This window comes from Entelurus aequoreus, linkage group LG16, assembly GCF_033978785.1.
Source record: "Entelurus aequoreus isolate RoL-2023_Sb linkage group LG16, RoL_Eaeq_v1.1, whole genome shotgun sequence".
Classification (NCBI taxonomy): domain Eukaryota; kingdom Metazoa; phylum Chordata; class Actinopteri; order Syngnathiformes; family Syngnathidae; genus Entelurus; species Entelurus aequoreus.
In genome coordinates, this window is record NC_084746.1 from 29,071,514 (window position 1) to 29,086,694 (window position 15,181).

Consider the following 15,181-nt stretch of genomic DNA (forward strand, 5'->3'; position numbering starts at 1 on the left):
CTCCTGTCGGTTAGGTACGACCGGAACCAGTTGAGGGCGGCGCCCTTAATGCCCACACAGTTCTCAAGACGAGTGATTAAGGTGGCGTGGTCGACAGTGTCGAAAGCAGCAGACAGATCTAAAAGCACCAGGACAACATATTTACCAGAATCAGTTGACAGGAGGATATCGTTAAAAACTTTTAAAAGCGCTGACTCTGTGCTGTGGAGGGCTTTAAAACCGGACTGGAACAGCTCAGTGATACCATTATCCTCTAAGAAGGGCAACAACTGACTGTAGACAGTGATGGCAAAAATACCGTATTTTCCGGACTACAAGGTGCACTTAAAATCCTTTTTTTTCCTCAACTCGACAGTGCGCCTTATAACCCGGTGCGACTAATGTACGAAATCATTTTGGTTGAGCATACCCACCTCAAATCTATTTTATTTGGTACATGGTGTAATAAGTGTGACCAGTGATAGCAGTCACGCATAAGAGATGCGTTTAGACTGCACTATGTTGGGTCTCAAGTAAACACCAACATTTTAAATGTTCCATTGAAAATATAGAACATTACACACGGCGCTCAAATATCTATCAAAATGTTTTACTACGACTTTGGTAAGCTATGAAGTCGCACCGGTTGAAGGATTGTCGGCGCATTAAACACACAAGTATTATTATGGTGTGTGTATAAGGTAAGACATTATCTGGTGTTTTGTTTTGCAATATTATGTAAAAGCAACTTTTCTTACCTTCTGATACTTGCTGATCTGTATTTGGGATCTGCGTAAATCCTGAAAAATTGCACGTCCTCACCGACGCCGTACTCGATAATCTTCTTCTTTTTCTCTTGTTATGGGACATTCATTCTCCACTGTTGTCATTTCTAATATAAAGTAAAGTTCTTACTTATATCGGTCAGTAAACTCGCCATGAAAGCGCTAAAACATACCGGTGGTAGTGAGTTTACATTATTCACCCACGGAACTTTAGTTATTAGAGTTTCGGTCGGATGGTTTTTCACGGGACACATTTTTGGTGTTGTTTCCGGATGAGGAGATGCTGCTCCGTTATTGATTTAAGTAAAGTCTGAATGTCATTAAAACAGTTAGCTCCATCTTTTGACACTTCTTCCACTCCCGTACTTGCACGCTATGTTACTTTGAGGAAGTTGCAAACAGAACCTTTAAAGACCAATTCTTAGAAATAGAGCAACTGAAATAATGTAATTTAAAAAAAATATATTTTTGTGTAAGTGTATAAATTGAAAATATAACTGAAGGTAGGTTAGCAAATACAAATGTAAGCATTTTTGTATTTTTTATTCTTGAAGCTGGGACGCTCAACTAAATACTTATCTTTTAAAATGTCTTAGAGGTAGATGTCTCATTAAAGAAGCAGGCTTTGCTTCCGGAAGAGGTGCAGAAGCTTAACAGAGAGAATGCGGAGAAGTCAGCTCACCAGCTCACCAATGTATATTTGGATCTGGAAACTGGCGTCCCTGCTCAAGAGCAACAGGATCATGGCGTAGAGGACCTTGCAGTTGCATCCCAACAGGAGGCGGCTGGTGCAGAAGAGGATGCGGCTAAGATTTCTGACGGAGATGTTGCTGAAGAAGAGCTCACGTTTGATTTTCATGATGTAGAAGAAGAAGAAGTCCAGAAGATAGAAGCGGAGGAGGAGTCCACAACCGAGGATGCCTCCGAGGGCTCAGAGCTTCCTGAAAATCAGAAAGAACAAACAAATGCAAGGTATGACTCGTGATAAGGAAACAACAATAAAACTAAACAATATTTAAAAGTTTTTTTCTTCTAGTGGCGACTGCGACGTGGCCTCACCGTCTTCAGAAGATGACGTGGACCAGATAGTGGAGCTCAGCATCGCCGAGGAACTGGTAGTGGTAGACGAAACCCCAAAGCCAGACGAGGAGGAAGAGGATAATAAAGAGGCAAAGGAAGAGGATGAGCAGGAGCAGTCTGAGGACTGGGCCGTCTTCCGGGCGGATGGGGTGGAGTTCCAGTTCGACCTGAAGGAGAGGCTGGAGCGAGAGAAGGAAACCAGAGGCGAGAACGAGGGACAGAAGGAGAAGGAGCACGTACAGCAATACCATATTGGTGAGTTGTGGCTAATATTCATCGTGAATGGTACACTTCTCTCTACCACAGGGCAGCTCTGGCTACAAAGGTAGCTTACAACCATCAATGTGTGACTTTGGAGTGAATGAATATTGGCTTTCACTGTTAAGTGCTGAAAATTAGAATCCAAAAAGATGTATAACAACACTTCAGGATGGCCCAGTGCACAAATTATTAGTACCTGTGAATGGGTTTGTCTTAGCACATAAGTTGTAATCAATTCGCTAGCTAGCTATATGTTAGCACGCTAGTATCTAGGCCAGGGCTGTCAAACTCATTTTAGATCGGGGGCCACATGGAGAAAAATCTACTCCCAAGTGGGACGGACAGGTAAAATCATGGCGCGATAACTTAAAAATAAAGACAACTTCAGATTGTTTTCTGTGTTTGAAAATTATTGTGTTTATTTTTACACTTACATGTTGCGGTAAATAGTATTCTATCTTTATTTGTCATTTATACTTTCTGAATAAATGATGTGATAATGTTCATCAGTCAAATCATTGGTGTTAATTTTCGATCTATCAAGATGAAAAAAAAACATCAAAATGAAATTACAGGATGTTATTTATGTAGTTTGATCATTTTCCTCGACTGGTGCACTGACATGTGGTTTATTTTGTACATATATCATACTCACCATTGCGTATTATACTCAATGGTTAACTGGACATCTCTAAGTGCTCGACGCCTCAATCATTGGTATGTTTTCATCTACAAAACCATTCTGGGTATCACTCCATCTTTTCTGTCTTGTCTTTTAACAAAGAAACAAGGAAGTCACAATCTTCGTTCAATGAATGTTCTGCAATTTGTCGTACCCAAAGTAAGAACTGAACTGGGCAAGAAAGCATTTAGGTTTTCAGCAGCGAAGGCTTGGAATAACCTACAATCGAATATTAAACTTCAAACCCTTGTTACGTTGAATGAGTTTAAAGCCTCTGTGAAAGGACTGCAGTCTACCTTGTCTGTATGCACATGTGTTATGTGAGCAAGTTTTAATGTCGTAAATGTGATGTTTTATGTATTTGTTTACTGTTTTTAATGTAACCTTGCTGCTGCCCTCTTGGCCAGGTCTCCCTTGGAAAAGAGATCTTTGATCTCAATGGGATTTTACCTGGTTAAATAAAGGCTAATAAATAAATAAAATATGTAGCATCACCTACAAAGATACAAAGAATTGCTATTGCGACATCTAGTGGACACATTTAGGACAGCAGTTTCATTAAAACATTTTGGCTCATTTTTATACTTAGTAAACTAACCCCGCGAGTCGTATAAAACCTGTTCGCTGGCCTGATCCGGCCCTCGGGCCGTACGTTTGACACCCCTGCTCTAGGCTATATTTGCACATTGTCTACTTTGACACACCCATATTAAAATGGTTAAAGGCATTATTTGGAATTTCCAATTAATTGGGATACTCCCAAAGTTAAAGTTTAGGAGTTTTAAGAGTCCAAGCCCAACACTAAATGCAACATTGGTCATTTGCTTAGGTCAGACCTGGGCTCGGGCTCGCGACCACAAATAAAACAAATGAGAGTTAAGTCCAGCAGCGCTGATACACTATCCACTATCTATTAGCACACAGCCACACAAGTTGGCACAAGCCTGTCATTAATGCCGGTCTAAATGTGGTAAACTTTTGGTGGACTTCCTTTAGGTTTTTTCTTTCAAAGAAGTTTTAAACTCCTGTTTCTCCATGGAGAAAACAAATCGGGGCCGAATCAACAGCGCCTCTGCTGGTTGCAACAAAGTAGTGCCCTTCATTTTGCCTCAGTTTTTTCAAGACTCAATTAATAATCAAATAATGGAAAACTTAACTGGTGCAATGCAACAGCTTTTGAGAGTGGCATTAGGTCCGGTGGTCATAGTTCCTTTATAATACCGTCGTTGCTTGTTTATCGCAGTAATTTCCGCGAATTATAAAAAGTAATATTTTCATAGCTAGGGCATAAAAAATGTTTATGACCTTCTAAATACAATTTTTTACATTATGAGAACACTATAAGCAAGAAATAACAATTTAGTCACCTTTACATTATTTTAATCCAATATAACAGGGGTCTTCAACATTTTCCAGGCCCAGGACCCCTAAACTGGTGGAAATATGAAACGGGACCCCTGTTTATATATCCTGCATAAAATTGTGTTTGGATTTAAACTTGTTGTTGTGCAATACTAAGATATTCAAGTAGTACAGTATAGCGCTGCTACTCGCTAGCAAAAAGCTAGAATTGCTATTTGCTATCTATAAACTCGCGCCACTAATCGCTACTTGGAAAAGAGCACTGCTAATCGCAAGTTGGCAACTTGAGTGCTAATCGCTAGCTATCTGAAATGTTCACCAGAATATAATGAAATATATATGATCATTTATTTATAGTTTTATTGTAAACCTGCAAGGTACAGCAAGTAGGGTGGCCATGCCAATGCTGTTCATGAACTACACTACAGTGTGTTGGATCAATATTAATGTGTATTTTTATTTAACATTTAAATTTCTGGAAAAATTTCAGGACAATATGGAAATAAAAATGCCTAGTCAACCCAAAATTCACGACCCCCGAAGTACCCCCTAAGGCTCACAAGACCCCTTGTTGAAGACCACCGCAATGTAGTGATGGGGCTGAGCCAATCAGTGGCCACCATACTGAACACTGCGCTTTGAGTGGTTTGGTCTTCTCTAGTAACATGTAGTATTGGTACTTTTAGTTAATTTATACATGTTTATGCTGGAAAATGCTTAATCTAGGATGGAAACTGTAGCTGTCATTATTAAAGTTAAAGTACCGTATTTTTCGGACTATAAGTCGTAGTTTTTTTCATAGTTTGGCCGGGGGTGTGACTTATACTCAGGAGCGACTTATGTGTGAAATTATTAACACATTACCGTAAAATATCAAATAATATTATTTAGCTCATTCACGTAAGAGACTAGACGTATAAGATTTAATCGGATTTAGCGATTAGGAGTGACAGATTTTTTGGTAAACGTATAGCATGTTCTAGATGTTATAGTTATTTGAATGACTCTTACCATAATATGTTACGTTAGCATACCAGGCACGTTCTCAGTTGGTTATTTATGCGTCATATACGTACACTTATTCAGCCTGTTGTTCACTATTCTTTATTTATTTTAAATTGCCTTTCAAATGTCTATTCTTGGTGTTGGGTTTTATCAAATACATTTCCCCAAAAAATGCGACTTATACTCCAGTGCGACTTATATATGTTTTTTCCTTCTTTATAATGCATTTTCGGCCGGTGCGACTTATCCTCCGGAGCGACTTATACTCCGAAAAATACGGTACCCATGATTGGGATGTGCAGTGATGTTTTCAAATGACCGTAAGTCTTGAACTATACAAAGTATTTCAATGGTTGGAATCTGTGCTTTTGCATGATATACTAGTTACTATGGTAATCTAAGTCACAGCAGCTCAGACGAGGCACCAAGCAGTGTGGGTGGAGAGCGTTTCCACAGAGTGTTTCCATAGCGGCCAGCCTGAAATGCGGGTGTCAGGGACAGACGCGGAAGGAGATTTTTACAACAAAGTTCTAAAGCTTAGAAATATGTCAGATATATCAGATTGTAGGTGTTTTGTTTTTTTCCCCTTCGCGTTCATATTTTGCTGTTTGTTGCATTTTTGGTTGTAAAATATGTCGATCGAGGGGGGGTGTGACGTTCATATGTTGTCATAGTGTTTTATTGTTCATAGTGTTTTATTGTTCATAGTTAATATTGTAAATCCCACATTCTTTTTTTTCCATGTACATTCTGGGTGTCTCATTCAGTAAAAATATGTTAAATTCCATTCCGCTTTTTAAGGCGATCTGTCACGTTTTTAGCATTCAATCAGACATTATTGTGAGGTTTTATATTAGTGTTTCTAAAAATAGATATACCGGCCCCCAGACACATTTTTTTCTCAAAATTTGGCCCCAGAGTCAAAATAATTGCCCAGGCCTACTCTACATTCCTGGGTCTAAATTGGCCATCATAGTTGACCACTCGGATTATGTCCTCATCCTTCTTATATCAAAGTGAGAGGCATTATTTATGATCTACAATTAACTTTCACCAACTCTAAGGCAAGAAAGCCGCTCACCAGCCGATGATGTCAACTTAGCCACAGAAGCTAGTTAGCTCTCTGATCACAGTGCCGCGATAAATAGTTTGTCTGCGTTAGCACTTATAATAACAATATTACTAATAATTCCATTCTGTTTTTTAAGGCGGTCTGGTGTAACGTTTTTAGCATTCAATCAGACATTATTGTGAAGTTTTGTATTAGTGTTCCTAAAAATCAGATACCGCCCCCCCGAGACATTTTTTTCTCTAAAATTTGGTCCCCTTAATTGCCCAGGCCTGCTGTACGGTATCTAAATCACAACAGTATCAAAGCATCTTAGCATGCACTGATAACCTAATCAATTCAGTATTTCATGTTCTCCTTTACAAAGCTCCGTTGTCGCTGATAGACTCTAACAATCAATTACAATAGAATGTTCTAGCTTAATTTCTTAACACGGATTATGTCTTCATCCCACTTTAGATACAGCTCCTCCTCCGGCAGCGCCGTTTAGTCACCGCATCGTGTCGGCCAAGCCCAACCAGATCAGCAACTTCTACACCATCAACTGGCAGGAGGTTCTCGGCGGGTGAGAGATGTTTTTCAATCTAGTATGATTTTATTAAATGTTTTTAAATATGGTGAATTATGATGATTCGTTTATAAATCACAACTCTGTCGAGGTTCTAGAAGCCTTGTATAACCTCCCACCTCAGACCCTACGCTATCATCCGATGCGGTCTGCTTCATAGCTTTAAGCGTCTATTTTTATTGCCGGACTGAACGGTATGTGAAACTGTATCCCCGGTGCCAGCTGGTTGCTAATCACCAAGTGTTAATCCCCATCTTCAAAGCGGAGGCACAAGCGAGCTCCAATGTAATGAAATAACAGATTAGGTTAATGCGGAAGGAGATCATGTATTTGTATTAACGCATGAGAAACCGATAAACATCACTTGATTAGATCGTATATGTACGGGTATTTTATTATCTGATTTTTTTTTTTGCTTTTCCAAAAAGGGGTCGTTTTGGCCAAGTGCACAAATGTGTTGAAAACTCATCCGGTCTGACGCTGGCTGCCAAGGTCATCAAGGCCAGGGCCCAGAAAGAAAAGGTATAGGCACCTCGTGCACAACACCACCATGATAGATTAGTCCTGCTTGATACACACAGAGAGCTACACCTCGCGATATAAAAAGCAAAAGGCTCATTTACAGTTTTTAGCACACACTAGTATAACAGGAGACACTTGGCAACAGAAGCCATGAGGGGATCTTTACCGGGCGAGGTGAGAAATATTTGACCCAGACGAGATGATGCATTGTGTGGCATCATAGCCAAGTAACGCTGACCTTGTCTTGCTTTTTTGTCATGTTTGTTTTTCAACTTCTCTTGTGTGTTTTACTAGGAGGTGGTGAAGAACGAGATCCAAGTTATGAACAATCTTGACCACGCCAACCTGATCCAACTGTATGCAGCTTATGAGTCGAGGAACGACATCATCCTTGTGCTTGAATAGTACGATCCATCTTTTACATCTCAACATTACACATCTATTTCTCGGCACACCATGCGGTTTGTAAAATTGATGCATGGATTTCATGAACATTTTTAAAATAGAGCTGTAAAGGGGTTCTGATACATAGCAGCTACAATACATTTTCAACAGTCATCTTCACTCTATTTAAATCAATCACAATGTTTATAGGTACTAAATAATACTTACCGTATTTTCCGGACCATAGGGGGCACCGGATTATAAGGCGCACTGCCGATCAATGGTCTATTTTCAATCTTTTTTCATATATAAGGCGCACTGGATTATAAGGTGCATTAAAGGAGTCATAATATTATTATTTTTTTCCTAAATGTAAAACACTTCCTTGTGGTCTACATTACATGTAATGGTGGTTCTTTGGTCAAAGTGTTGCATAGATTATGTTTTACAGATAATCTTCAAGCCACATTCTGACAGTCGCATCAGGATGCGCAGTTTTGTGGGCGGTCTTATTGACGTGGCTCACCTTCGGCAGCGTCTTTTCTCCATCATCTTTGTTAAAGCGGTGTAGCGTGCAAGGACGGGAGTGGAAGAAGTGTCAAAAGATGGCGCTAACTGTTTTGATGACATTCAGACTTTACTTAAATCAATAACGGAGCAGCATCTCCTCATCCGTGGCTCACTAGTGCAATAATGCCGAAAATGTGTCCCGTGAAAAACCGTCCGATCGGAACTCTCTAATACCTAAAGTTCCTTGGGTGAATAATGTAAACTCACTACACCGGTATGTTTTAGCGCTTTCATGGCGAGTTTACTGACAGACATAAGTAAGAACTTTACACTACTTTATATTAGAAATGGCAACAGCAAAGGATGGATGTCCCATAACAAGAAGATAGAGAAAAAGAAGCTTATCGACTACGGCGTCGACACGGACTAGAAAGCCGGATGCGCTCAATTTTTCAGGACTTATGCAGATCCCAAATACAGATCAGCAGGTACCAGAAGGTAAGAAAAGTTGCTTTTGCATAATGCGAAACAAAATGCCGGATAATGTCTTAACTTATACACACACCATAATAATACTTGTATGTTGAAGCACAGTACAATCCATCAAGCGGTGCGGCTTCATAGCTTACCAAAGTCGTACTAAAACATTTTGATAGATTTTTGAGCGCCGTGTGTAATGTGCCATCTACTCGTCACATTTATCATTTCACCATGTAACAAATAAAATAGCTTTGAGGTCAGTAAGCAAAACCAGAATTATTCCGTAAATTAGGTGCACTGGGTTATAGTCCAGAAGATACAGTATTTTACATCTGTTACCTTTTTAAAATATACTTTATAAGAAATGAAACTACTATAGACAAACCTGACATTTAAAAAATGTCCCCCTTTACGTCCCAATAAAATCACGCTCAGGTATTTATCCAAATATTGAACATTTTACCTGTAAAGGTAAAACAATGTAATTTATTTAAAGCTTTAAATGGACAGTTCCCACTTATTTATTTTATTGGTTCCGCATGCACATTTTTTTTTTTTGCATTCTGTGCCCTGAGATCTTTTATTCTTTGTCATGCAGTGTTGGTGGAGGCGAGCTTTTTAACAGAATCATTGATGAAAACTACACTTTGATGGAGCTGGACGCTGTGGTTTTCATCAGGCAGATCTGCGAGGGCCTGCAGCACATGCACAAAATGTACATCCTACATTTGGACTTAAAGGTATTTTGAACAATGCACACACACGTTACAGTATTTTATAATCAATGGACATTTATTCTTAAATTGCAGCCGGAAAACATCCTGTGTGTAAGCAGAGTCACAAATAAAATCAAGATCATCGACTTTGGCCTTGCCAGGATGTGAGTGTTTACATCTGCACTGCAACGTTTGTTGACATTTAGATGCCGGTTCTAATCGTATATATTTATGCTCTCGACTAGATACAAACCAAGGGAGAAGCTGCGAGTAAATTTCGGGACACCGGAATTTCTGGCCCCGGAAGTGATCAACTACGACTTTGTTTCATTTAACACAGACATGTGGAGCCTCGGTGTCATCACCTACATGCTGTAAGTATGCATAATAACATTACAGGCGTTCTTGCCACATCGCATTGCAGATTAAAAAAAAAAAATAAATTACATACATATATATATATATATATATATATATATATATATACACATACACACACACACACACACACACGCATATGTATATATATATATATATATATATATATATATATATATATATATATATATATATATATATATATATATATATATATACACATATATACACTTATATATACACACACACAAACATATATATATATACATATATATATACACATATATATACAGATATATATATATATACACGTATATATATATATACATACATATATATACACACATATATACACACACATATATATATATATATATGTATATATATATATATATATACATATATATATATATATATATACATATATATATATATATATATATATGTATATATATACACATACATATATATATATACACACACATATGTATATATATACACATACATTCATACATACAGTCAAACACACACACATTAGTGTGTGTTTTTATAGAACATTTTAAAATTGTTGGTTCTAAATTAGCATAAAATGGCTAAAAGTGTGTTTGTATACAGTATTTTATAATTTTTAGTTCTAAATTAGCATAAAATGGCAAAAAAACCTAAAAATATCAATTCCACAGTAGTATTGGCCACGAGATGATACCAAAACTAATCAGAGTGCACTGTTCAGTATCGTGGCCACTGATTGGCTCAGCATCAGGCAGCATTTATAAGAGGTTACCCTCCAACAACATCTAAGTTACCTATTATAGACAAACCTGACATTTTAAAAATGTCCCCTTTACAAAAAAAAAACTATTGATCCCCAAGAGGTATTCATTCATGTGTCGAGGGCTCTTTTAATGGGTTAGAAGGTCGTAAACATTTTTTTTTTCGCTCGCAATAAAAATATTTGATATTGTTCCTAAAAATTTTAAAATAAAAAATCATTTTTTACAATTATTTTTATTCATGAATATTTTTTTTTAAATTTTGCAGAAAAATGTAAGAATGAAAGTCTTGCATTTTTCCACAAAATTTTAAAATTTAAAAATCATTTTAAAAGTAATTTAAAATCAAAACAAAGACAATCCCTGAATAAGACAAAAAACTCCCCAAAAAACAACAAAACCCTAAAGACTCTCCGTCCATTTTCTATTTCATTGAACAGAAGGGCACTCTAAGAGCCAGAAGGTGCCCAATAAATTGCATAGTTAGTGTGACTGGTACATGCATTAATATTTTTGTAAAAGCAAAAACAATAACAAAAGGTTGGATTTTATTTTGAGTAAAGTAGTTGTTCGACATTTAAATGCCAATTCAAAACAATAATAAACTACGCAAATAATGAGAAATAAATATGCATGCTTGTGTCTGACTGCTAGTCTCAGCGGCCTCTGTCCTTTCCTGGGCGACGACGACAACGAGACGCTCAACAACATCTTGGCCTGCCAGTGGAATTTGGAGGAGCAGGAGTTTGTGGACACATCTGAAGAGGCCAAAGACTTTATCTCCAGACTACTCGTCGTCAATAAAAGGTATCACCTTCTGCCCTCCGCTCAGCTGAGTCTGACATTCTAAGAACACTGTCCTTATCTCTCCAGTTGGAGGATGGGCGCATCAGAGGCCCTTAGACACCCTTGGCTGTCGGACCCGGTCCTTCATCACAAACTTAATACCAAGGTAGTGTGCACAGTGATATGATGGACTCCAAGCGTCACATGGTTTCTGCATTAAGAGAATGGATATGCAAAATATCCCAGACATTGCCATTATGTATGATAACTCTTTATTTGACAGAAAACCATGTGCCGATCTCGACGTTCATCATGTGTGCCCCCAACAGATAGTTGAGGTAGTGGAGGTATGTGTGCAAATTGTCCACAAGGGGGAGGCATGACTCAAACCTTGCACCTGTAGTTGAAGCCGCTTGTTTTTCTGACACTACTTTGTTCCTCATTAGGGCACCAATGTGGCCACTCGGACCAAGCCTCCTGTAGCTGTACACCCGTCCTGTCAAAACCAGTCGAATTCTGGCTGATGATGTCTTTGTATGAGCCAAAATGTACTAATTGATCGTAAAAAATATCCTAAGTCAGGGGTGTCAAACTCAATTTAGCTCAGGGGCCGCATGGAGGAAAATCTGTGCACACGCGGGCCGGCCTATTAAAATCATGGCATTAAAACTAAAAACTAAAACAACTTCAGATTGTTTTCTTTGTCTTACTTTGGCCCAATATTGAACAAACACATTCTGAAAATATTACAATAAAAATATAGAAAAAAATACCAGCAGCGGTAAAGTTTAGATCCATGAAGAAAAGAAGAAAGTGAATGAATGTTTATTTACATATGCAGAAAACATTTACATATGCATAACAATTAGTTTTCTTTTTTTATTTTATTTTTTTTTATGAATTAAGGGTGTGCCGCCTTCCGCCCGATTGTAGCTGGGATAGGCTCTAGCACCCCCCGCAACCCCGAAGGGAATAAGCGGTAGAAGATGGATGGATGGATGGAATTAAGTAATGTTTATGACAACATTTTTCCAAAACACAATACAGAATGTGAGATATAACAGGATAATGCATACTTTTATCATTTGTTTTCAAAACGCTTACAAAAAAGTGGGACCCCAAAAATGTACTGTGGGACCCCGTTTTTATGACTTGATGGGGACCCCATTTTGAAAATTCCAACACCAACTGTTAGTGCGGGCAAAACATCAGCAAGCAGCTGTGGCCTGTGGGCCGGTTCCAATAATCAAATATCATCCCGGGTGCCATAGATAATTATTTGCGGGCCAGATCCTTGACTTTGACATCCCTGTTTTAAGTCATACCACATGAGGCTGTCACGTGTCATCCTGACCTCTTAAGCCAGTTGCATTAATGCAGTGGTGTTCATTTTTTAAAAATTTTTTTTTAATAAAAGTACCACCTCAGAAAACACTTGGCTCTCCAGGTTCCACCATAGTAGGCCTAAGTATTTATTAAAAACAAGTATATTTAATATTTTTGGCCACTGTAACATTACACAGTTTGAACAGTAACGCTGTTTGAATATAGGCAAATAAAACACTGTCCTTTATTCAAGTACCACTAGCTAGAGCCAGCGTACCACAGTTTGAGAATCACTGCATTAATGTAAGTTTCCACTTTGGGTGGCAGCATTGCTTTGAATACAGAATGTGCATCGATCTTTCTGATCTTGTTCATTTTCAAACATGCATCCTCACTCTGCTGCCTTACATTAATTATACACATATATCTTCACATTGCATTTAGTTTCAGTGTCATTTTTGCCGTCAAATCAGATCAAATTTGTGTATGTAATTTAGTGTCTTCTAGTACGCGCACTTTATGATTGTATTTATTTAAAAGCTACTGTAGGTTCCACTGGCCTTGTGTGGCTGTTTTTTTTTTTGCCATTAAGTAATTTTTACAAAAAAAAAAATGTCTTATCATGTTTTCACTTTAAATCCGTGTCTGCACAAATATGAAGTTATTTTTTTTAAATATTTTTAAATCAATGTACTGTATGCATGAGCTGTCAACCTACACTGGTGCCACTTTTGCTGTGTTAGAGATGCCCCCCACATGATAGATGTCTATCACCTTCTGTGAAGGTTTACAATATAACTAAAAGGAACACACCACCTACCTACTGTTGTGTATGACACTCTTGTTAGCACCACCCTTTTTAATTTTATGATGTTTGTTCAAATGTTTGTCCAAGTTAAACTTGTTACTTTCACTGATTAAGCATGTATTATTTTTTGTCTACACACCCAATAAATTGTGTCTTAAACTCAGGTGGTTTGTTTCTTGACAGCACACATGTTTAATATTGTAGTTTCTTCAAAATAGCCACCCTTTGCTCTGATTACTGCTTTGCACACTCTTGGCATTCTCTCGATGAGCTTCAAGAGGTATCACCTGATATGGATTTCACGTCACAGGTGTCATAGTTTTGATGCCTTCAGTGACAATCTACAATGTAAATAGTCTTGAAAATAAAGTACGCTTTGAAATGAGAAGGTGTGTCCAAACTTGTTATGCATTCCTCTTGGTCCTAATTTGGCAAGTTGGCAGGTAGCGCTATAACATTTTCTAGGGCCAGGAGGCCCCAGAAACCCAAAATGGCCGAAATTGCCCTTTCTCAGCAGGGTCAGGTCTCCCTTTTGTTAGGTCCTTTCACAAAATTGTTTTTTTGTAGATTTTTTTGGCAAGAAACCTTCCAAATCTTTTTTGGGGACCCACAATAACACTTAAGAGGGGTTCTTAAAAGAGTTTTGTTAGACCTTGCTGCAGAGTGTCTTTCTGGATTAGCTCTTTAGGCCAAACTTGGAACATTTTCTAAGGGTTGTTTTTTTTGGACACTGTCATATGTTTACCATTTCCTTCTTTTTTTTAACAATACGGCAACCAATTTTTTGATATGTCTTGCCTCATGTTAGATGCCGCCTCATCTTCAATGTCGGCAAAATAGTATTCACTGAAAACTGCAAGGACTACTCATGTCTGTTTCAACACACTCTTGCAGAGAAAGATACTTCATAAAGATGGGTCATAAACGTGAAGTGTTTTGGTAATCACAGCAGAAGGTCTTCCGGGTCTAGTAAAGTGGGTTTCTCTTATGATCAGCCAAGGGCAGCAGTTACGTAAAACCAATTCAGACCCAACAGATTTATGCATTGCTGCTCTATTCATTGATGCAATTCATACACAATGATGGAGTTAAACTTGAGTCCATCTTATTTTACTATTTAGTGACTAATTGAACAACTGAGTTTAGTGGGTGATTTTTTTTTTTTTTTTAGAGGGGAAAAAAGTGAGTGGAAGGGTAACATCTGTGATTGAACTTACACTCGTAAGGACCACTGGCACTCTTGGTTGTGGGGTCCTCATGTTTGTCCCAAATATTTCCACAATGGCAGTTTTTCATTGTGTTTAAGGAAGGACAGTAGTGTACACTGTAACATGAAGGGTTAACCAGATTTTATCCATGCATCATTATCATAAGAGCATTGTACATTTCCTCTGTTACCAAACAGGAAGTTAGCTGGAACTATGGCTTTGCACAATTGACATGAGCTGTCCGGACCCTGACAATGGCAGGGGTGTATAGCACCACATCCTGGGCCCTCATACACAAGACTCCCAAAGGGCCACCCATCTCACCCCAAACCCAACTTTGCTGCCCCAAAAACACAATTTGAATGTTTACGCACTAAAAAAACTAATTGCATGATTTGGTTGAAACCAGCTCTCAAAAATATATGTACACCTTAATTATGTTTTTGACTTTTTAAAGATGGGATTAACATATCTCAAACCTAAGTAGATAAACTCCCTT

At 38.1% G+C, this 15,181-nt stretch overlaps 1 protein-coding gene across 5 annotated transcripts in view; it reads left to right on the forward strand.

The window, feature by feature from the left end:
• mylk4a (myosin light chain kinase family, member 4a) overlaps positions 1–13,850 on the forward strand; it is a 31,862-nt gene extending 18,012 nt beyond the window's left edge. For 4 of the 5 annotated variants that reach the window (XM_062022551.1, XM_062022552.1, XM_062022547.1 and 1 more), the window contains 12 exons: positions 1,361–1,736; positions 1,801–2,099; positions 6,683–6,788; positions 7,220–7,313; positions 7,608–7,717; positions 9,286–9,427; positions 9,497–9,567; positions 9,649–9,777; positions 11,209–11,361; positions 11,428–11,506; positions 11,624–11,687; positions 11,787–13,850. In XM_062022551.1, the coding sequence (XP_061878535.1) occupies positions 1,361–1,736; positions 1,801–2,099; positions 6,683–6,788; positions 7,220–7,313; positions 7,608–7,717; positions 9,286–9,427; positions 9,497–9,567; positions 9,649–9,777; positions 11,209–11,361; positions 11,428–11,506; positions 11,624–11,677 (1,613 nt within the window). In that variant the 3' untranslated portion in view covers positions 11,678–11,687; positions 11,787–13,850. The remainder of the gene's footprint in view (positions 1–1,360; positions 1,737–1,800; positions 2,100–6,682; positions 6,789–7,219; positions 7,314–7,607; positions 7,718–9,285; positions 9,428–9,496; positions 9,568–9,648; positions 9,778–11,208; positions 11,362–11,427; positions 11,507–11,623; positions 11,688–11,786) is intronic. The other variant, XM_062022550.1, reaches the window with a different exon arrangement.
• The last annotated feature ends 1,331 nt before the right edge of the window (positions 13,851–15,181 follow it).